Genomic DNA, 23744 nt, shown 5'->3' with positions numbered 1-23744 from the left:
ACAGGCGCCGACAAAAGTGGTATACTCCACGCAGCGGGAGCCGGAGCAACGGATGGATGGATGGAAGGTAGGAGCGTCCCCTTTGAAACGGGGCGATGGCAGTTGCCACCATGCTCAGATTTTTATTTTGCCTTTTATTTTTATCTGTGTTGTGTGTTATTGAATTTCTCGATTTTCTTTAAATACGTCTTCCTACCCTTTTAACCTTATGTCACCTCTCTGCTTTTGAGCCACCAATCCTCCAATCGCCTTTTGCTAATTTCCACCGCACCTTTATTTACATGACTATCATTATCTCTGAACCCTAGGGCCTCAGGAAGGGTGACTGTGGCCGCATCGACATAGGGGTTGATACCATCACATTTTAGTATGAGGTGTTCCATTGTTTCTACATATTTACCACACACAGTACATGTGTCTTCTTCGTTAAATTTCTTTTTATAGCTCCGCGTTCTAAGACATCCTGATCTTGCTTCAAAGAGTAGGGAACTGCCTCTTGAGTTATCATATGACGCTTCCTTCCTGATCTGCTGTTTCCAGTATCGATATAGTTCTACACTATGCTTCTTTTCCATTGAATTTATCCAATTTTTACCTTCCACATTTTTAACCTGTCGTTTAATGCTCTGTCCTTTTTCGTCCTCGTGTCTGGCATACTTACTGGTTAGCTTCCTAGTTCTTTTCCGCCATTGTGAGTCAACGCTCTTTCTGTATAGGTATTTAAACACCTTAGCTGCCCACCTGTTATCATCCAATTTCCTCAGACGTTTTTCGTATAAGATTTTACTCTGAGCTTCCCGTGCTTCGAATGATGCCCAGCCCATATCTCCCTGTACTGCTTCGTTTGTGGTTTTCCCGTGGGCACCTAGTGCTAACCTTCCCACAGCTCTCTGATTTACCTCTAGTCTCGACTGAACCTCTGCCCTTAAACACAGGACCGCATTCCCGAAAGTAAGCCCCGGCACCATTACTCCCTTCCAAATGCCTCTCAGTACCTCATACCTGTTGTAACCCCACGATGCCTTATGTTTCATTATCCCGACATCTCTTCGCCCTTTTGCTATTAGAGACTGTTCGTGCTTTTCCGCGTACATCTGCCCTTTGTTTATCCATACCCCGAGATACTTGTATTCGGCCACTCGGGGTATTTCGTGGCCTTGTATTGTAAGCTCCTGATCAGTTGTATCGTTGAAAAACATCCCACCGGACTTAGCTGCACTAAAACTGAAACCTAAACTGTCTCCTTCGTCCCCACAGTAATTAACCAGAGTTTGCAAATCTTCCTGGCTATCTGCGAACAGTACAATATCGTCCGCATACATTCAACCCGGTAGTCGTTGCTCAACAACCTTTTCGCCTAATCTGTACGACAGATTATACCCCAGATTGCTTCGTTGTAACCTTCTTTCCATGCTTATCATATAAAGCATGAACAGCAGCGGTGATAGAGGACAACCTTGCCTTAATCCTTTGTGAACCTCGACAGTTGTCGTACTCTTGATTCCTTCCCATGTTATTTCAACATTATTTTCTCGATATAGTTCCTGTAGAAAATCAATTACCTCATTACCGATACCTTCAGCTTTTAATATGTTCCACAGGAGTTCCCTGTTCACATTGTCGTATGCACCACTTATGTCCAGGAAGGCTAAATACAGAGGTCTATTTTCCGCCTTAGCTATTTCTATGCACTGGGTAAGCACGAACAGGCTATCATCTAAGCGCCTACCACTTCTGAACCGTTCTGAAGTTCTCCAAGTATTCTATTACTTTCTACCCATGACTGCATTTTTAATTTCACCGCCTGCATCGCCAGCCTATATATAACTGATGTTATCGTAATTGGTCGGAAAGATTTTATGTTCTTCTTATCACCTTTTCCTTTATAAATCAAATTCATTTTACTCTGTTTCCAGCGGTGCGGAATTTGCTTATTTGTTATGACTGCCTCCAATGCTTTTATCAGCGTTTCCTTGCTTCTTGGGCCAAGTTCATTAATTAACTTGATTGGAATTTCGTCTATCCCCGCGGACGTGCATTTTGGAACATTTGCTTCCGCCTTTTTCCAGTTAAGATTGGTCAATTCTAAGCTGTTTTCTATTATGCTATTCTGTGTTGCTCCCTCACTTGGGGCGATTACCCTATCGTCTTTCCTAAATGACTCTGCTATAACTTAACCAATGTAGTTCACAGCGTCATCTCCCTCTAAACAATTTCCTTCGGCGTCGTGAATGTGTTCCTCTTTTCTGTGATTAGCTTTACCCAGCTAGCTTATATGGTTCCAGAATTTTCTTGACCCCCCTTTAGTTGCATCGCGATCTTCAGCCAGCCAGCGATCAGAGGACTGCTTTATTTCAGCCTGGACGAGGACCTGCACTTGTTGTTTCTTTTGTCGATAATATTCCCATTTTTGGCCTATTTCCTCTTCAGATAACTGCGCCCTCTTTGCTTCTCTGTGTTCCCGAGATGCCCACCGTCGTTGTTCGATGGCCTCTCTAATTTCCTTATTCCACCAACTTCGTGGCTTCCCCTTTCCTCTCCAGCGGTTTACTCCTTTTACTTCTTTTATTTTTGTACTAATGAGTAGTTCTAACTGATTATAATCCCACCTTTCCATGGGATGTTTCTTTATTGCTTCATCTATGCCAGCCGCTATTTGCGCTATTTGCGCGTCATTTAATTTTGCGTACTCTTTTTGGCTTCCCTGTATTTCTCTTTTGAGTAGGGCTCCCAACTGTAGACTAATACGCTTATGATCACTTCTGAGGCTGTACTTCCCCTCTTCGTCTATTTCCATTATTGCTAGCTTGCTATACAATCCCTGCGACATTAAGCAGTAGTCAATGGTCGTTTGTCTGTTACGGGACTCCCACGTGATTTGTCCCTCACACTTAGTTTCTCTATTTACTATGACTAGGTTGTGTCGTTCACAGAAGTCTAGCATCAACTTCCCATTACAATCTGTGTATCCATCCAGATCCTCGATGTGGCCATTCATGTCACCCAGCAGACAAATATCGGCACCTTCTCCAAACTGCTTTATATCGTCATCGAGACACTTCACTAGATCTTTGTTCTCTTGCCTGTATTTGTCCCCTGTCCCTAAATAAACTACTCCTAGCCATGCCTTTTTACCGGCAATTGTACCTGATACCCAGACAAGTTCTTTGCAAGTTAACTTTATTCTTTGCCAATTTGTTCCTTGGTGTATGAGCATACCTACTCCTCCTCCCTTCCTCTCCGTTGTTGTCCTATTGCTCTCTTCCCAGGCGTAGCCTTCAATAAGCGGTGGGTCTTCTAGATCCCTGAGGTGTGTTTCGCATAGCGCGTTACACCTACTTCTTCGTCCTTTAACTGCTGTTCTATTTCTAACCACCTCGCTCTCTTTCTACCGCCTTGCATGTTTATGTACCTGATCCTGGTGTTAAATTTATTTGTAGTTTTCTTCCTGGACCTCCTAGTGGCCATTTTATTGGCGTCAGCCTCTATTGCACTTTCTACACTGTTTCTACCTACCCCTACGCCCTGAGGCGTAGCGGACCCCCTAAAAAAGCTACTGCCCGACCTGCCAGGCGCCAGCCGATCTCGGCTCCTAGCCTTCCATTAAAGTGGATGCCATCTCGTGTAAAGCCTCCGCCAAATCCTGCTCTATGCACTTCTCTGTTTATGTCTGCCACTTCAAATCCTTTCTCCTGGCTTAGCTTTCTTATTTCACAATTTACAGCCACAACGTCCTTGGCAATTGCTCCGTTCCTTCCTTGCACCTCCGGCACTGTGCATACCACGATCTGGACTTGCTGTGCTATCGCCCTTAAATCGTCAACTCCCTCCGCTAATCTTTCCACTACTTTTGCAGCTTCACCATTCAACACATCATTTAGCCCCGCCGCTACCACTACCAAATTGCGCTCTGCAACATTCTCAGAAAGCTCGCTTTTTGTTTCTTTCAGTACTGCGTCCATTGTCCTGCCTGGGAACGTCCCGACGGCTACCCGCCTATCGCCCTTTGCACGCTCCATTATAGCTCTTTTGCACCTCCTCATATTTGAATCACCACCGATAAGTACTAGGGCATTCTTTCCCTCCCTCCTAACTTCCAGGTTGTGCTTATCATTGGCTATAAGCTCATTCCTTGGGGTTAGCTTGTTCCCCTCCTCTCCTCGCGCTCGCTGGCGCCCCTGTGGCTGCAGCGTCGCCTCCTGCGGGGTGTGTTGCGCTGCTTCGCTATAACTACGCCGACTCACCGGCGGCGAGCTGACTACCGCTTGCTCTGCCACCCTGCCCCCGACTTCGCATGCAGGGTCTACCCTACTTTCTGTGTTCTTGCCCCCGGCTTGGTGTCCCGACCCATCATTCTCCTCTGCGCGCGTCTCAAGCGCATCGAGCCGCCTATGCAGTTCTGCTCTCCTTTCCTTCTCTTCTCCGAGCTCGGCCACGGTTCTTACTAATTGCGCGGCCTGCACCGCTTCCACCTTGACCAACTCGGCGACTTTCGCCTGCAAAGCTAACCGCCTCTCCCGCTCCTCCCTCAGGTCTGCTTTCAGCTCCTCGAACTTGGCTGTCCAATTTCCTTCCAGTTTTTGTACTGCTTCCCTGACCCCTTCGCACAGCCTGCACGTAAAGCTAGACTCCTCCGCGTCTGCTAAGCTCTGGAAACTGGTCTCGTCGAGGGAGCACCAGCGCAGGCACTCGTCGCACTGCACTTGCTCCGCGTCCCCCGCGGCCTTCCCTTTCTTTGGTTTCATCGCTAGGCCTACGTCCTTAGGCTCAACGAGCACGTCCGCCAAATCACTTCGAAGAGCTAGCTGAGATAGTTAAATAGGCCTATCAAATAGGTCCCGCCTAGCACCTAGGCCTAACGAGGGAAACCGCCAGACCTAGACAAAGCCGGTACGTTTACCACGCTTACCGCGAATTCAAAATTTGCGCTCCTGCTCCATGCAAAATAAAACACTGCAAAAACATCAGCTAATAAGAAGAAGAAAAGACTATTTAGCTACGAACGAAGTCGCTGAAGCCTCGACACAGGAGCGTCCGCACGCCCAATTACTATTTAAATGCAAAAAAACCAGCAAATAAAAACAGAAGCAAGCTCAAAGCATGCACAAAAACTTATGATTTCGTCGTCGCCATGGAGCCCCGAAAAGCACGTCCATCCGCCACAATATCCAAATCCAAAACTGCATCGCAACGCCATCTACAGGCAGCATCTGGGATCGAGACAGCCAACGGGTGCCCTTTATTATCTGCAAGCATGTCGCTTGACTCGCGTCACTTGACTCGTTTCTTGCTTCAGCTCGCCAAAATGCCGAGCGACGCCGCTGCAGTAGCAATCTGCGTGGAGTATACCACTTTTGTCGGCGCCTGTACACTCTTAAGCAAAATTACACCCTTTGAGGCTTATCTTGTCCCGCAACAACAAATGCGGACAAGACAGATGACGATTATTGTTGTGGGGCAAGATACGAAGGGTATAATTTTGCTTAAGAGTGTACACTCTTACAACAGTTGCACCCTTTGGGGTGTATATTTGTCCCACAACGATAATCGTCACCTGCCTTGCTTGTGTTTCCTTTCTTGAAAACGCTGCGCTCGCAACTTTTCTGTCCACAGTGCTCTGTCATGCTAATAAAGCGCATGCCTTTCCTGACTCGGAAGAACGGGGTTCGCAGCGTTAAAGAAAGGAAATGCGGGCAACACAGATGAAGGTCATTGTTGTCAGAACCAGAAAGGTGGAACTGTTTTAAATGTGCAGCATAAACATGTGTCGCCATCTGCCGGCCGCTGCAGAAAGTAACTGTTTAAGGAGGGTTGTTGCCCGTCCTCTGGAACAGGCGGCAACCCTCCCCGAACGGCTGCCTTTTACAGATGCTGGCAGGCAACAACACAAGTTTAAGCTAGCGCTGTCGCCGGCAGCGGATTGCATCCTCACAACCGAAGACAACTTTTCATTTGTTGTTCTTAAAAACCAAGGAATGAACTGTGTCAAATGTTACAGTGAACGATGTAGACTCCATAATGCTATCTCTCGGTCGAAGTTGAGCAGGAAAAGTGCAGCACAGCAGTAAGGGCAAAATCCTTTTTTTTTTCAAACATTTTTATCGATACATGCACAATCCGCTCTGTACAGGGTCCTTAATATTTTGGTGCGCCTGTATGAAAAATTATTTTGCGCTCATAGCTGCACTGCTCTTGCTCAGATTTTGCAGAAAGATCGCATTTTGGAGGTTATGTCGTTTAGTATAACACTTAGCACAGTTCAATGTCTGGTTTTTAAGAAAAAGAAAGTGCAAATTTGCCTGCGCTTATGGGGATGCGAGCTGCTGCCGGCGATGGCGCGTGGATGGATGGAAGGTAGGAGCGTCCCCTTTCAAACGGTGTGATGGCAGTTGCCACCATGCTCAGCTTTTTATTTTGCCGTTTATTTTTATTTACCTGTGCTGTGTGTTATTAAAATTATCGATTTTCTTTAAATACGTCTTCCTACCCTTTTAACCTTATGTCACCTCTCTGCTTTTGAGCCACGAATCCTCCAATCGCCTTTTGCTAATTTCCACCGCATATTTATTTACATGACTATTATTATCTCTGAACCCTAGGGCCTCAGGAAGCGTGACTGTGGCCCCATCGACATCGGGATTGATACCATCACATTTAAGTATGAGGTGTTCTATTGTTTCTACAGATTTACCACACACAGTACATGTGTCTTCTTCGTTGTTAAATTTCTTTTTATAGCTGCGCGTTTAAGACATCCTGACCTAGCTTCAAAGAGAAGGGCACTGTCTCTTGAGTTATAAAACGCTTCCTTCCTGATCTGCTGTTTCCAGTCTCGATATAGTTCAACACTATGCTTCTTTTTCATTGAATTTATCCAATTTTTACCTTCCGCGTTTTTAACCTGCCGTTTAATGCTCTGTCTTTCTTCGTCCTCGTGTCTGGCATACTTACTGGTTAGCTTCCTAGTTCTTTTCTGCCATTGTGAGCCAACGCTCTTTCTGTATAGGTATTTAAATACCTTAGCTGCCCACCGATTAACGTCCAATTTCCTCAGGCGTTTTTCGTATAGGAGTTTACTCTGAGCTTCCCGTGCTTCGAACGATGCCCAGCCCATATCCCCCTGTACTGCTTCGTTTGTGGTTTTCCCGTGGGCACCTAGTGCTAATCTTCCCGCAGCTCTCTGATTTACTTCTAGTCTCGGCTGAACCTCTGCCCTTAAACACAGGACCGCATTCACGAAAGTAAGCCCCGGCGCCATTACTCCCTTCCAAATACCTCTCAGTACCTCATACCTGTTGTACCCGCACAATGCCCTGTGCTTCATTATCCCGGCACCTCTTCGCCCTTTTGCGCAACCATAAACTTATGTCGCCTCCTGCCGTCAGCTGCAGAAAGCAACGCTTGAGGGAGGGCAGTCTCCTGTTCCAAGAGCGGGCAACACGCGGCAGCCCTCCTTGAAACGCTGCTTTCTGCTGGTGACGGCAGGCGGCGACATCCCCCTCCCCCAAATGGCTCTCCTCGACAGAAAGTGGCTCTCCTCAACGAACGGCAGAAAGCATCCCCGAGAGCACAGGCAGGCAAAGAAGGCGCAGTTGCCGCAGGATGAACTAGCCAGTAAATGGGAAATATACCGGGAGAAAAAGTCCATGGTTCAAATACTGGCGCAAGCAAAGATAAGAGGTGAAAGTGAACGTTGGTTGTCAGAAATACGTGAGAAAAAGAAGGCCGCACCTAGAATATTTTGGAACCACATGAAATTATTAGGCAGGAAGTCAACAACAATACAACATATCCTAGACGAAGATGGAAACAAACTGGAAGGGGAAACGGCAATAAATGACATCCGAAAAACAACAGCCGAATCTTTTCAAGGCAATGACGAGGTTGTATTTGAAGAAAAAAAGAGCATGAACGAGACCCATGCGGAAAAAGAGCTGGTGCTGACAAATTTCAACTGAAGAAAGCCGAATAGAAAATTTCTAAGCGCACAGCCACAGGGCTAGACGAGGTTCCCGTTAGGCTGATTAATGAACTAGGACCAAGAAGTAAGATCGAAGCTCTCGTGAAAGCAGTGGAAAAAAACTTTAAAAGATAGACGAATACGAGACAGTTGGCGACAAAGTAGAATGAATTTAATTTATAAAGGTAAAGGGGAGAAAGATAGAATTCACTCGTACAGACCGCGTTGACAATTACATAGGTAATATACAGGCTAGCAATGCAGGCAGTCAAAGCTGCAAGCATGGGCAGAGAATAATGGCATTTTGGGAGAACTTCAGAATGGCTTCAGAATAGCTAGGTAGACGTTTGGATGATAATTAACTTATTTGTTCTTACTCGGTGTATTGAAATATCAAAAGTAGAAAGCAGACCGTTATATGTGGCCTTTTTAGACATTACAGGAGCCAGACCGCAACATTTTGTGGTATATTCTGGAAGGGGAAGGCTTAGGTGACGATTGTCTACAGCTTTTGAGAGAGATTTACCTAAGAAATACCGTTTGCGTTGAATGGGAAGGGATGAGGAGAAAGGAGAAAGTTCATATCAACGAGGGACTGAGGCAGGGGTGCCCTTTATCCCCATTGCTGTTTATGATGTACATGGTGAAGATGGAGAGGGCGCTAGAAGGAAGCAATATCGGATTTAATCACTCGACCAAACAAACAGGCCGGTACAGTAGTCGAGCAGCGCGCAGCTTCCAGGTTTATTTTATGCGGAAGACATTGTGTTGCTAAGCTAACAAGCAAAGTGATTTGCAACGTCTGCCTAATATCTGTGGACAGGAAGGCAACAATTTAGGCTGGAAATTTAGTGTTAGAAAACCAGGTGTTATGGTATTCAGTGAGAACAGTGAACAGACAGTGGCAATACGTGACCAGGAAATACGTCGGGTAAGAGAATATAAATACCTTGGTATATGGACAAACGAAGGTAAAGATATATGGAAACACAGGAAAATACAATAACAGTGAATGAGAAGAGAAATGCAGCCATAATGAAGCACAGAGCGCTATGGGGATAGAATAGATACGATCGAAGTGCTCCGCGCGGGCTATGTGGAAAGGTGTAATGGTTCCCGGACTTACTTTTGGAAATGCGGTTGTTTGCTTTAAATCAGGGGTGCAATCAGGACTCGATGGGAACTAAAGGTTAGTGGGACAGCTCACATTGCTCGTTCACGGGAAAACTACAAATGAAGCTGTGCAGGATGATATGGGCTGTACTAGTTTTGAAGTGAGGGAAGCTCGCAGTAAAATTGATTATGAATAACGACTGAGGAATATGGAAGAAAGTAATTGGACTTGGGAGAGTGTTGAGGTATCTGTACAGGAAAAACATTGATTCACAGTGGAGGAAAAGAACTAGGAAGCTTACCAGCAAGTATGCGGCCTGTAGGGTGGGCAACACAGCAACGAAGAACGTCAAGCGGGAAGTCTGAGAGGCTGAAATAATCTCATGGGTGGCGGCAATGGAAAAGAAACCTGCCATGAGTAAGTACTTAAGAGGAAGAAATGAAATCAGGAAAGAAATAATTTATGATAACTCGAAGGGAAGCTCATTACTTTTCGAAACGAGATCGGGATGCCTTAGAACACGCACCTATAAAGCGACATATAAGAAGAAAGATGAAGTATGTGCAGTGGCGTAGCTAGGTCGTCTGGCGCCCGGGGCCCATAGGTCTTCTGTCACCCCCCCCCCCCCCCCCCCCGGGTGTAGCAGGCGGAATGAGGGGTGTCTTCAGGAGTATATGGCACCCTCCCACTGGCCCCTTGCACGCGGGGCCCACGGCCCCCCGGCACCCCCTGTTGCTACGCCACTGAGTACGTGCTTGCTGCGGTAAAGCTAGGGAAACGCGTTTATTAGAAACGCGTTTTATTAGAATGTGAAGACGTCTGCCCAGCAGTCGATTTAGGCACCACTGGCCTCCATGAAGCCCTTGGGTTCAGCCACGGGATCAGCGAGAGCAGTGCATGGAAAAGTAAGAGGCGATTGGAAGATTGGTGGAATAAAAGTAGGTAAACGACAAAAAATGGAGACGTACAAGAGCAAAGTTCGCAATAGGGATCAGGAAATTTCGTTGTGGGAGTTCATAATGTTTCTTTTTTTCTTTTTTTTAAACCTAGGTAGGACATTAGACAGTACAATAGCAAAAGCTTGGTGGCGCAACGAGGTATTGGCGCAACCCACCGCTCCGTTCCAAAGGAGACGCTCATGACATCCATCTATCTTTCATGGCGTCGTCCTGCGCGTCGCATGTGCGCGTCGGCTTTCACCTCCTCGCCTGCTCTTCCAACAACCTGTTTGCGCGCTGAGGGAGAGAGAACAAGAGCGTTTGATGTTTGATGTTGGTGCTTTCTCTTCTGGCCCCCTCGGCATGCCAATGCCAAGGCACGACGAGGGTTCGTGATATATATTTTCTGCCGATGATATCGAGCCATAGGCAGGGAACCCGGCTTACATGAACCTAGTTGCGGTAAGTCATGTTTTCTTCACAGCTATTCACAACCCGACACGCTTTGTCAGTGGCGCGAACTTATCGGAGGCCCGGCAAATATGATCGGAATGTAAACAAATCGCTCAATGCACTCCGTTTAAAGCGCTTAACAATGTAGTGGCATCGTCAGCGCCACGCACGAAGTGCTGCAAGCCGCTCGCTCGTGCGTCTTTTTGGACGCGTTATTAAAGCATTTGTCTGTTTATACCACTTCGGTGTCCCTTTGATACCTGAAGCTTCGTGAAACGCTTTTGTGCCTGCTGAATGCCCGGCATTTTATATAGTTTCTCTGCGATCGCATGTCACCTCCCACAATTGCGCTCTTAGCCGTATACTTCTAAAGATCATGCCAACTTTTTGTACGCGGAGCTGTTGGTGGATGAACGGTGACAGCAGGGAGTAGAAACATGTGACATACCTTGCGTAGTCGACGTTAGTTGGGACTTCTCGCTTGTATGAATGAGTGTACTTGCAGGAAGGCTGACGCCAACTTCGTAGTTTTACCGTCGATCCTCCTAAAAAAATCGTGAAAGAAGAAATTAGACTTGCGAACCTCAATCCTGGAAACGCGTTTGACGTGTTTCATAACATGGCGTCAATCTTTACGAGGCGAACCCATTGAGTTATCTCCCCATTATGTGCCGCGACGAACGCAAGCTTCAATTCCTGTTGATGCTTGGGATCCTGAGCAACTAGCTGTCATAAATCATGTTGTAGCGTTGTCCTCGATGTACTTTCGCACTTTAGTGTAACCAGACTTCTCTGTAACTGATGGAAATGGAGCTTGACCGTGTTGCACACATTTGCAGTCTACCAAGGAGCAGATGGGTGCACATACGATTTGCTTAGTCAAATGCATATTAATCTCGATGCATGGCCTTGTTTACCCACATAGGGCATGCTAGAATCTATTACCTTGTGTTGGTTTTCTACTTGCTGTGATAATACAGCAGTCATGGCAGTCGGCTAACCAGCACAATGTTGCAGGTTGGGTGTCTGCTACAGCGGCCACAATAATTCTGTTGGAAGCAGAATGCACAGGGAAACATGTTGCAGAGAGCAATAAACAACCACACTCACTAAAAATTGTTTCGAGAAAGCCAGAAGCGTTGTGGTTGTCAAGCCCATTAAATCGGCACATTCCTTCTGCAACATGCCATAGGCTATTTATATGAGTGACACATAGAAAATAAATGTTCATGTCAAAGACAATCAATAGCTCTCCACCCTCGCTATCCGAGCAACAGCTGTTTGTGCTGCTGTATTTCTGCTACAGTCTCCTACGACACTGTTGCACTTATAGCGGAAAAAAAAAATCATATCACAAGTTTGCTCCATGCTGAAATCAGCAAGATAATTTTTATATTTGCTTCATTATGTCCAATATTTCAGTATATCCATGTAGGTTACATCAAGGTTCAACCATAATGAACTAGAAGCAACTGGCCCCATAACATGCCACTGTGATGTTCCTTTTCTACACTTGCAGACTTCAAAACCCAGGACGCCAACCACTGCGGGCCACAGGTAGTCATGTGCTGATCAGCATGCCAGGCCGAGATCTGGCGCTTCCCTCGGAGCCCTGGCTCCCCCATCACCTCGACTGCCCCAGGAGGGCACTGCGGAGGGCACACCCACCGCAGTGGAGCAAGAAGCTTCCAGCAAGCCTTCTGGCCAGGAACTGCTGCCACTGTGCGATGTCCTCTTCAACATCATCTCCATGGCATCGTACTTCTGCGACATTGTCTTTGACGTCATGGTGGCATACACGCTGTTGGTCGTGCGCCAGCAGTTGGTCTGGTTCTCGGTTGCCCTCACCAGCATCCTGGGGTCGCTGCTGGTCAGCCAGGGCCTATCTCTCCACTGGTACCTTCAGCGTGGTGCAAAGACCAAGGCACGCCGAGGCGGTGTGTTGTTGCTCCATGCCTTCCAAACGGGCGTACTGTGGCGCTACTTCAAGCTACTTCTGCCAGTACACCTAAGCCGTGTCAAGCAGGAGGTGGCCGACTTGTGCCTGCTGCGTCTCATCCATGGCTTTGGTGAAGCCGCCCCGATGCTGCTGCTGCAGCTACACCTAGCCTGGGCACAGCCAGCGCCAAGCATGGTAGCACCACTCGACCGAGTCTCAGCATTGCTTTCTCTATTCAGTGTATGCTGGGCTCTGGCCTCCTTTAGCAAGAACATCCGTCGCCAGCAACTTCACCGGCTTGTCCTCACGTGGCTAGGTGTGGTTTGTCAGTTGGCTTGGCGGCTGGGGACAGTGTCTGCAAGAGCTTGTGCCCTTATCCTTTACGCTTCACTTTATGGCCACTGGGTGTTGGTGGTGCTGCTTTTACACTGGCTCGCCATGTTGGTCTGGCTGGCTTCTCCACCACCGCGGCTGTTCCGTGGAGATGCACCTGCCCGCCGACTGGCTTACTGGGCTCTGCTAGCTTACGTGCACACCATTTGTTACGTCAACCTGAGGCCCAATCCTGGGCGACCCGGTCGGGCCCGCTGCGCCGCTTTCTACACTGCCATGCTTCTAGAGAACAGTCTTCTGACAGCCGTTTGGCTCGCGTTGAAGCCAGGCCCGCACTGGGGTCAGGACCTGGTGCTGTTTGTGGTGTGGGGAGGGTTCTTTCTTGGGCTGGGCTTCATGCTCCTTTACTACCGATGGTGTCACGTACGGAGGCTTGTGCCTCCGCCAAGAGCACCTGCTCCAGCGGCACCCACGGGGGTGTTCAACTGCCGTTTGAATCCAGCAGCACTCAAGAGGAAGCGCAAGAAGCCGTCATCATTCGTTCCACCTGCGCAGCCGTTCTGGAAGCGTGCTCCAGTTGGCAGCAACGTGGTGCCGGCTGTCGACATACAGCAAAAGCTCCAAGAGAAGCGGCGCCAGCAACTTCAAGACCTCCTAGCCATTGAAGAGGAAATGAAGCAGGGAAAGCTTCCTCCCAGAGGAACACTACAGGTATTCTGCCCTTCTGTTGACAGTATTGCACAGTGCAGAACTGTTTTGGAGACATTTGCATACCTGCCAACTCTCCCAAATTTTTCATATAGTTTACGAATTTTGGCTTGGTCTGCGACTTCATGAATATCACATTAAGTTTTAGATAACGCCAGTCCTGTTCGTGATAATGTTTGAAAGCATTCGAAAGTTGGAGCTGTGCATAACTGCAAAAAGATGCATGCAAGAAATAAATTGCGATAATATTTGTGCTGACCTCTTATGACATAGCAAGGTGCCATATATCCCAGAAGGTACTTACTTTGAAGAAGCTTACTTGGAAAAGCTCCTTCAGCTGGCGAAATAGACAACAGAAAAGTGACTGAAAAGCTTACTGTGATCTATACACTATGAGTAGCTTGTGAGTATCTGCTGTTTTAAGTTTGCCGCTGCTTGAGTAGCTGCATCTAAAGGTAAACAATCAGTAACATAAAGTTAGCATCTATCCCACAAAAAGTGTCTGCTTAGGTCAAGCTTTAAAGAAGTGCAGGCTGCCATGTGTGCAGGTTTTTTACTACTTCTAAAGTTCAGAAAAGTTCAGAGGTTGGCAGGTATGAATTTGCTACGTCACCTGACAAGTTTTGTTGGTGTTAACATTTTATAAGCGAGTTTCTCAGCTGAAGCATATGGCAGCTGTGCTCCAAGTCTTAAAATTTAATCTACGCAGGAACAATTGTGCATTTGCTTGTGGTTTTGCATTGCTTTGCTGTAAACGGAGGAAAATTGGAGTCAGACTTCTGTGAACTCAAATTTATGAGCAGATACAGATTCTGGGGTTTTATATGCCAAAACAATTTGATTATGAGGCACGCTGTAGTAGGGCACTCCGGGAATTTGTGCCAGCTGGGGTTCTTTAACATGCACCTAAACCTAAGTACACAGGTGTTCACACATTTCGTACCCATCGAAATGCAGCCGCCGTGGCTGAGATTAGATCCCGTGACCTCGTTTTTGGCAGCCCAACACCATAGCCACTAAACAACCATGGTGGGTAATTTATGAGCACCGACTTTATCGGACAAAGCAAGATGTGCTGTCAACATGATTTCAAATGTGAACAAGTTAAAAATAAATATGCTCTTGTTTCATACACAGCAGGGATTGCTATTAAGGCTAGAAAGCTCTCTCTACTTGCACTGAAATTAAATTTAACTTCCAGGAGCCAATACCACAAACTGATTATGAGGCATGCCGCAGGGGGGGGGGCACCGGATTAATTTGGACCACTTGAAGTTCTGCAATGTGCACCGAAAGCACGGTATACGAGTGTTCCTGCTTTGGAATCCAGCTACCATGGCTGGGATCAAACCTGTCACCTCAAGTTCAGCAATGTCATTACCACTAGGCCATTGTGGCAGGTCCGCTCAAGCTTGCAACCAAAACAAAGCATGTCACAAATGAAAGAAGATATGGATATTCGTCACATAACTGTAACATTAACTGTGATATTTTTATGTCCCAAAATATTATGTAATTATCACATTGAAGGCACTGCAGATTTGAACGAACCTGTTTTTCACCAAATGAGCAGAATGACCTGTCTCTGTAGCCAAAGGCCCCAGAGCACTGCTTGCACTTGCAACCACAACATAGTATGTCATATTCTGCAAGCACAAAGTTGCATAAAGACTGCTTTTTTTTTTTTAGTAACATTTCGCCAGTAGTGGTAGTTGTAATATATGAAGTAGTTATTCTACACAAAGCATTGTATATCAAGCTGTACTGCAGAACACATGGAGTGTGACTTCTGTGACCACGTAGCTTCTACAGCAGTGCCTGATAAGTGTGCAGCATCGTTGTGTTTATAACAAATGGCCTAATTCAGGACCTAAAACTGAGATGTGGAAACACAGCGTCCTTAGAAACTGGCTATAGTATGACTGCACGGCCCTGGTCTATTGTGATAGCAGGTGTTGTAATCAGGTTTTCCTTGTTCACGTTTCTGTTTGGGCTGATAGTACAAAATATAAAATCTGACATTCAACTAGTCTTTAATATGCAACAATGATCACAACGTGCATATAAGATTGTTGCTGTTAGTTGACACGCACCATTCACACAGCGCACTAACATCATCATACAGGATCAGACTCTTTACACACGTAAACAGCGCCGTGAATTTGTTCAGACAAACCTATTCCTTTGTTGATGGGATTGTATGCAAAGTGCTAAAGGGGGCAAATGTCATCTGTCCTAGAAATGGCATCAAACAATCACCTTCCCATTTTTTGTGCTGTTTCTATTTTTTTATTAGCACCATGTGTCAGCTAGCCCAACAACAAGCTTGCTTAACATCACCTTTGTGTTTGTACTTTAAATGCCCCAAAAATGCACATGTCAGCCAATGTGTGTTTGCCAGCATTTCAGCTACATCAATTTGTTTTCTAACTAACACTGCCATCTACGTGCCTCCTAATGTTACCGCTATCATTAATCTAAGGGCTAGAACAGTTTCAAAAACAATCTTTTTCTCAGTTAGTTATCTTCACTTTTCCGTATCAGGTGTGTGTTTCTAGCCTCTTTCATTGGCCGATCCCAGAGATAGTGCAGTCTGAAAATGTGGACCATTCCCATGGGATCGTGCACTCTAAAATGTGGGCCAATCCTCAAGATATCGCAGTAAAAAAAAAATTCACCGACCATTCTCCCTAGCGTAAAATTTTAGCTCAGCTGTATACATGTTTTCATTTCGCAATATACTGGTTGGTGCGAACGATCTCCCTCGCTAATCGGGAGATCATGAGAGGCAGTGCATGGGTGACGCATGGGTGCAATTCACAGCAGCCGCCACAGACAGACTTCCGCTCATGCAGCGCTTTGTTTTTATACAGACGACACCCGCTGCTCTGGCGTAATCTTGTAACCATTGTCGCCACAAAGCACGCCTTGCGCGGCACTATGCTTTTCTTCTCACACTTTCGCCGTACCCTGCTCCTCCGCTTTCCTCTTCACGCTCTCTATGCTGTCGCCGTCTTTCATCTCCCGCTGCACTCCACGTTCGCTTCCAACCTTCACTGTGTTCATTCGCTCAATTACGAAAGCAAATGCCAATGCTTGCCACAGGAACGGCCACCAAAAAGCTGCGCTCTAAAAATTTGGGCAGTCCATTGCTCTTGCTACTCCCCTCACACAAGGGGCGACAAGATAGAGTGCTGTACTTAATGACTCCACCCTATTCTCACTCCTAACTCACTCGGGAACATATTTTCTTTGACCAACGTCGGCTAGACATTAAATCACCTTCCAACTTTTTCCTGTGTTGCATTTTCTGTTTTCGTTTTTGTCTCTTGAGATGCAGGGTCCCACACCACGGCAGCCGATTCCACGCTCCAAGAAGCAACCCTGGCTCCGCAGCCCTCCACAGTTCTGCTACCGGTCACTGCTCGGCGGCTCGCCCGAGATACTGCTCTGCCCACAGCGCCTAGACCCAGAGCGAGCCATTGGCAGCCTTCGTGTGCCACCCCAGCCGCGTGAAGTCCGGTGGACCCAAAGGCCATTCACATTCCGCGAGAGCAATTCGAGTGATGGTGACGTGGACTCGGCTGACGAGGATGCCTCCGCGCGGTTCCGCACTTGCCGAACATTTCTGGGCCGTCCACATGGACCAGAGACTCAGCTTTGACACCTGTCACTGGTGGTGAGAGCAACCACGTTGAACTCCAGTGCCTCATGTGCTTTTTGTACATGGAACGTTATGTGAATATTTATTGCCCAAGAAAAATTCCTGTGGAAATACTCCGTAGACACTGTGCTGCGAGAAGTAGACGTTATTGCTGTCACACTGTGCAGTTATCCCGCATCGAAACATTGTGCCTTTTTTTTTTCTGTTTCATACAATGTTATACTTGCTAAAATTAGAACTTCAGCAGTTTATGGGCAGCCTCTGAGTTGTGCCAATGTCTTACATCTTGGGTCCACCTATGCATGACCTTGCCACAAGCACAGTTTGTGTTAATTGACTACAGCTGTATAAATCAAATGACATCAAGGTTCGAGTAGATGTGATTCTGGCTAACTTTACAGTTTTCTTTTCTTGTAAGAGCAATGCAATGTCACAGTCACTAAGCAGAGCCTTGTAATTCACACTGATTATACACAAACTTGGCACTAGCTATATCCTGCGATCATTTTAGAATTGAGATTTTATGTTAACCTAGTGCCAGAAATACAGACGAATACGGGTCACCTTGTAACTACTGAAGCAAGGTTTGGGTACAGGCTAGCTGGTTTTGCATTGTTTCAAACATCACTTACAGTGCGTACAGGGACAAGGGACCAAAAGAACAACGAACAGCACTTGTCTTTGGCGTTGTTTTGGTCCCTTGTCCCTGTGAGTGATGTTTATGCGCTGTAAGTGATGTTTGTAACCACTGTCAGTGACAATTGCAAGCTTGCTGGAGAGGCTCCTCTCGCAAATGTGTGCTGTGTCGTCTTTCCATGCTTCCATGCTGCTGGATATTTCTCTTATGCATCGAACAGGTATTGAGAGAGTGCCCCCGGGACAGTAGCAGCAAAAGCACCACGGTCACAAACCATGTGCACAAATAGCAAAGACTGGCTGTTGTAGGGATGAAGGAGACAGCTTACAGAACAAACACTCGTAAACATTAATACCACTCGGTGCTTCAAAGTTCTTGAGAGGGACCATCCTGACCACTTGTGCAAGGAAGCTCTTCACCCATCCTCAAAGACCTGAAGAGCTTGTTGTTACGACGAGCTTCACTACAGGTACAAGATGTAGATGCTTTTGCATCACATACGATAACTCTGTGCACCTTCCGAATTAACGCATTTAAGAACTTGAATGCATTCAGTTTTCTGTAGTTCAATGTAGTATAAGGCCGCTGTTCCTAAGATGTCAACACCAACACCAAGGACTTTTAACATTACGACATGCTTAGTTCTTTTTGATATCTAAACCTAGGCTGGTTGTATAACGTAATCAGTTAGTCGTGTGCCACACCATGTGCAGTTCCATACCATGATTGCTGAACTATGCCTGAACTATGTGCGTACTTGATGAACCTTTAACTGATCGATCCAGCTGTGGCACCTTTCATGCATCAGTTTGCTGTTTGCAGAGGTAAATGGTCACTCCTGGACACCCGCTTCTGGTGGCATGACAGACGGATAAAGATCTTGCAGCGCCCCTGCGTGTTGCCTTTCGTGTATTGTCCTTTATCATTCTCACTCTGCAAACTCATTTCACCATCACCCACAAGTAACTAGCCCACCGACAAGCCATTAAAAGGGATAAACCTGGCAGCTGGGCTCATCCTCTAATTTTCCTGCTACCCTACACAAAGGATTGAAGTTGGTGTAGCCGTCAGATTTGAAGAATAGCTACAAAGTGTGTTTGCACTGTCAATACCTGTACTACACCCAACGATCTGATTTATAAAAACTTTGTCTTGTTCTGCAGACCTGACTGGCGTGCGATCATGTTGTTCTAACTCTGAAGAGCTACAGTAAATCAGTTTACAGTAGCAAAATATTTCGAAACCAGAATTTTATTCATTTGGCTAAAATGGGTCAATTACTACTGGAGAAAGTGAAGGTAGTATACTTCGTTTTCAATTTTGCACTGGTAATCAATTTGTGATCACAAATAGGAAACCATTTCTTTATTTTAGTCATTCCCATGTAGAAAATGTTACTGAAACTTGCTAGGTTGAATTTTTGGTTCCTTTAAAATGAAGCATAATGCTACTTTAATCACAAGCAGTTATCTAGACCCAAACAGACACTGCCAATATTCACGATACATACCTGTGAACTTTTTGATTTTATAGTAAAAAGTAGAACGTTATCTAGTGAGGCCAGTCTAGCAGTGCTATTGGAGGAATTAGAGGGCAGTAAATGGTATATAATAGGGCTCAGTGAAGTTAGGAGGACAAGAAGCATATAACGTGGGCATATAAAAGCGGGCACGTCCTGTGCTACAGGTGCTTAGCGGAGAAACGAAAACTAGGAGTCGGATTCCTGAATAATAAGAATATAGCTGGTGACATACAGGAATTCTATAGCATTAATGAGACGGTGGCAGGTCTTGTTGTGAAACTTAATAAGAGGTACAAATTGAAGGTCGTACAGGTATACGCCCCTACATTCAGTCATGATGACCAGGAAGTCGAAAGCTTCTATGAAGACGTGGAATCGGCGATGGGTAAAGTCAAAACAAAATACACTATACTGATGGGCGACTTCAATGCCAGGGTAGGCAAGAAGCAGGCTGGATGCAAGTCAGTGGGTGAATATGGCATAGGCTCTAGGAATAGCAGGGGAGAGTTATTAGTAGAGTTTGCAGAACAGAATAATATGCGGATAATGAATACATTCTTCCGCAAGCGGGATAGCCGAAAGTGGACGTGGAGGAGCCCGAATGGCGAGACTAGACATGAAATAGACATTATACTCTGCGTTAACCTTGGCATCATACAAGATGTGGACGTGCTCGGCAAGGTGCTCTGCAGTGACCATAGTATGGTAAGAACTCGAATTCGCCTAGGATTGAGGAGGGAACGGAAGAAACTGGTACATAACAAGCCGATCAATGAGTTAGCGGTAAAAGGGAAAATAGAGGAATTCCGGATCAAGCTACAGAACAGGTATTCGTCTTTAATGCAGGAAGAGGACCTTAGCGTTCAAGCAATGAACGACAATCTTATGGGCATCATTAAGGAGTGTGCATTAGAAGTCAGTGGTAACTCCGTTAGGCAGGATACCAGTAAGCTATCGCAGGAGACGAAAGATCTCATTAAGAAACGCGAATGTATGAAAGCCTCTAACCCTACAACTAGAATAGAACTGGCAGAACTTTCGAAGTTAATCAACAAGCGTAAGACAGCTGACATAAGGAAGTATATGGATAGAATTGAACATGCTCTCAGGAATGGAGGAAGCCTAAAAGCAGTGAAGAAGAAACTAGGAATTGACAAGAATCAGATGTGTGCGTTACGAGACAAAGCCAGCAATATCATTAGTAATATCGATGAGATAGTTCTAGTGGCAGAGGAGTTATATAGAGATTTATACAGTACCAGTGGCACCCACGACGATAATGGAAGAGAGAATAGTCTAGAGGAATTCGAAATCCCACAAGTAATGCCTGAAGAAGTAAGGAAAGCCTTGGGAGCTATGCAAAGGGGGAAGGCAGCTGGGGAGGATCAGGTAACAGCAGATTTGTTGAAGGATGGTGGGCAGATTGTTCTAGAGAAATTGGCCACCCTGTATACGCAATGCCTCATGACTACGAGCGTACCGGTATCTTGGAAGAACGCTAACATAATTCATAAGAAACGGGACGCCAACGACTTGATAAATTATAGACCGATCAGCTTACTGTCTGTTGCCTACAAAGTATTTACTAAGGTAACCGCAAATAGAATCACGAACACCTTAGACTTCTGTCAACCAAAGGACCAGGCAGGATCCCGTAAAGGCTACTCAACAATAGACCATATTCACACTATCAATCAGGTGATAGAGAAATGTGCGGAATATAACGAAGCATTATATATAGCTTTCATTGATTACGTGTAAGTGTTTGATTCAGTCGAAACCTCAGCCGTCATGGAGGCATTACAGAATCAGGGTGTAGACGAACCGTATGTAAAAATACTGAAAGATATCTAAAGCGGCTCCACAGCCACCGTAGTCCTCCATAAAGAAAGCAACAAAATCCCAATAAAGAAAGGAGTCAGGCAGGGAGATACGATCTCTCTAATGCTATTTAAAGCGTGTTTACTGGAGGTATTCAGAGACCTGGATTGGCAGGAATTGGGGATAAGAGTTAATGGATAATACCTTAGTAACTTACAATTCGCTGATGATATTGCCTTGCTTAGTAACTCAGGGTACCAATTGCAATGCATGCTCACTGACCTGGAGAGGCAAAGCAGAAGGGTGGGTCGAAAAATTAATCTGCACAAACTAAAGTAATGTTTAACAGTCTCGGAAGAGAACATCAGTTTACGATACGTAGCGAGGAACTGGAAGTGGTAAGGGAATATATCTACTTAGGACAGGTAGAGGCTGCGGATCCGGATCATGAGACAAATAATCAGAAGAATAGGAATGGGCTGGGGTGTGTTTGGCAAGCATTCTCAGATAATAAACAGCAGGTTGCCATTATCCCTCAAAAGAAAAGTGTATAACAGCTGTGCCTTACCAGTACTCACGTACAGGGCAGAAACCTGTAGGCTTACGAAAAGGGTTCTATTTAAATTGAGGACGACGCAACAAGGTATGGAAAGAAGAATGATGGGTGTAACATTAAGAGATAAGAAAAGATCAGATTGGGTGAGGGAACAAACGCGAGTTAATGACGTCTTAGTTGAAGTCAATAAAAATAGATGGGCATGGGCAGGACATGTAATGAGGAGGGCAGATAACCGATGGTGTTTAAGGGTTACAGACTGGATTCTAAGGGAAGGGAAGTGTAGCAGGGGGCGGCAGAAAGTTAGGCGGGCGGATGAGATTAAGAAGTTTGCAGGGACGACATGGCCACAATTAGTACATGACTGGGGTTGTTGGAGAAGCATGGGAGAGGCGTTTGCCCTGCAGTGGGCGTAACAAGGCTGATGATGATGAGTAAAATGGCTGATATTTAGAGCTTGCTTAAATTTGTCATATTGGCACCCGCAACCTTAGCATTTTTCATTTGCGTCTAGTTTAGAGCAAAACTTATCGTAAAAAATTTTAATAGCTGGAATACTGGACCTGTTGATTATATGCAGACACCTGGGGTGTGATCAGAGATGGTTGTTCGGCGCATTCGTTCGGTTACCGGCGCGCGCGATTGGCATACTCTGCGCCGACGTCGCCAGCCGCGGGGCGCGGCCACGTTTTTGGTGACGTCACAATGACGACACGCTTCTGTCAATCATCCTCCCACCGAGCATTACGTCTGCTAGGCGCCGAACCCGACGGGAGCTGGGAAGTTTGGAGCGATCCTACGGCTTCACATGGCTCGTCTGGTGGATTGGATCCAACCGGCGGCTGTGGCATGGCACGTTTGGATCCAATTCATAGTTTAATTCGAGAAAGTGGTGCTTCCGTTGGCAACTTAGGTTGTTGCGCTGGCGTTTCTAGAGGAAGGAGGAGAGCGGGTGGCGGTGCGAAACGCATTTGAAGAAATGGCAGAAAGTTAATTCCGGCGTCATTTTTGTTTCTCGAAACAAATAATTCATTGGTTGTACAGCGAAATCGACTCCATCATCGGTGCCAGCGAGCGACTGGAATGTTGTCACTGCCTCTTGAAAAGTGCACTACTCTTCCCGTCGTTTCTTTTTCTTTTTTCTTCTCGCTGTGCGCGACACCACCTAGGGACGACGCAAAGAAACTAATGGTTATAAATCGCAGTAGTCACACGTACTACTATTTGAAAACGTGTTTGGGCTTGAGAAGAAAAAATACATTTTTTTAGATAAAGATTTCATTCATTTGGAAGACGAGAAACATTTCGTTTCGTAGTATACTGTCTGCAAGCAGACGACAAACAACGGATGTAAACTTCCGGGGAGGTCACCGCTTCCTGATTGGCTGCTCTCTCCACCCAATTGTCATAAATTTTGCATACTGCCACTTAGTGACGTTGCAGCAACCGAACAGAACGCGTATCGAACAAAATATCTCCGATCGCACCCCTGTGCTGCACTGACACCAATTTATAGAACCAGTGTATCACTGAAGCGGAAATTCATCCTCTGCTTCACAACTGCAGTCAATGTCTGATTTTTCGGACTCATTAGGATTCCCAAACTGTCGAAAAATTGGGCAGGCCCAAGAAATGAATACATGCATGAAACTGCACCATTTAATAGGTATTTCTTGAATGGAGAGGCTCAAGGACAGAGTACCAGACTTGTGCAACTCTTCCAATGCATCGATGAGATGGATCCGAAAATAGCCGATAATTTATAAAGAAATTGCAGTTTCACTCAAGATATGCAGCATTGATAGCGATAGCGAAGTGCTAGAATTTGTTATAGAGAACTACACATAGTAAGGGTCATAGTTTTATCGGCCGAATGCAGACTCTCACTGTCATAATGCTAGCGTGATGAAGAGCAGAAGCAGTGGCGAGTGAACACTTCGTGCTGCCTCTTGCTTGATTACGCCACCTCCAACACTAGGCCCACGGGAGCACAGTACACAAAGCCACCAGCCATCTCTCCTAAACTTTGCACCCACCACAGATTACCTCCAAGGTTGGGCACACGCAGCCACACCATGTGTAAAAGTCAGGCTAAAAAA

At 46.0% G+C, this 23744-nt stretch overlaps 1 protein-coding gene across 2 annotated transcripts; it reads left to right on the top strand.

Annotated features, from left to right (window-relative positions):
- The first annotated feature begins 9746 nt into the window (after positions 1-9746).
- On the top strand, positions 9747-18908 carry LOC126528490 (XK-related protein 5-like). 2 transcript variants are annotated; one of them, XM_072284277.1, is made up of 3 exons: positions 9747-10474; positions 11985-13448; positions 16786-18908. In XM_072284277.1, exons 2-3 carry the CDS (start codon positions 12216-12218, stop codon positions 17107-17109), a joined length of 1557 nt encoding a protein of 518 aa, XP_072140378.1. In that variant the 5' UTR covers positions 9747-10474; positions 11985-12215; the 3' UTR covers positions 17110-18908. The 2 variants fall into 2 exon arrangements, with proteins under 2 accessions (XP_072140378.1, XP_072140377.1); XM_072284276.1 differs by having other exon boundaries at positions 9748-10474; positions 16780-18908.
- The last annotated feature ends 4836 nt before the right edge of the window (positions 18909-23744 follow it).

Source organism: Dermacentor andersoni, chromosome 9 (assembly GCF_023375885.2).
Source record: "Dermacentor andersoni chromosome 9, qqDerAnde1_hic_scaffold, whole genome shotgun sequence".
In the NCBI taxonomy this organism is placed as follows: Eukaryota; Metazoa; Arthropoda; class Arachnida; order Ixodida; family Ixodidae; genus Dermacentor; species Dermacentor andersoni.
This window is presented reverse-complemented; position numbering and strand designations above follow the sequence as displayed.

What these genes read in the sequence shown, in the direction of transcription:
- LOC126528490 (XM_072284276.1), top strand. Translation starts at nt 12,216, where the DNA reads ATGGCATCGTACTTCTGCGACATTGTCTTTGACGTCATGGTGGCATAC. An exon ending in CTCCCAGAGGAACACTACAG is followed by an intron (nt 13,449 to 16,779) that starts GTATTCTGCCCT and finishes TTGTCTCTTGAG; the next exon opens with ATGCAGGGTCCCACACCACG.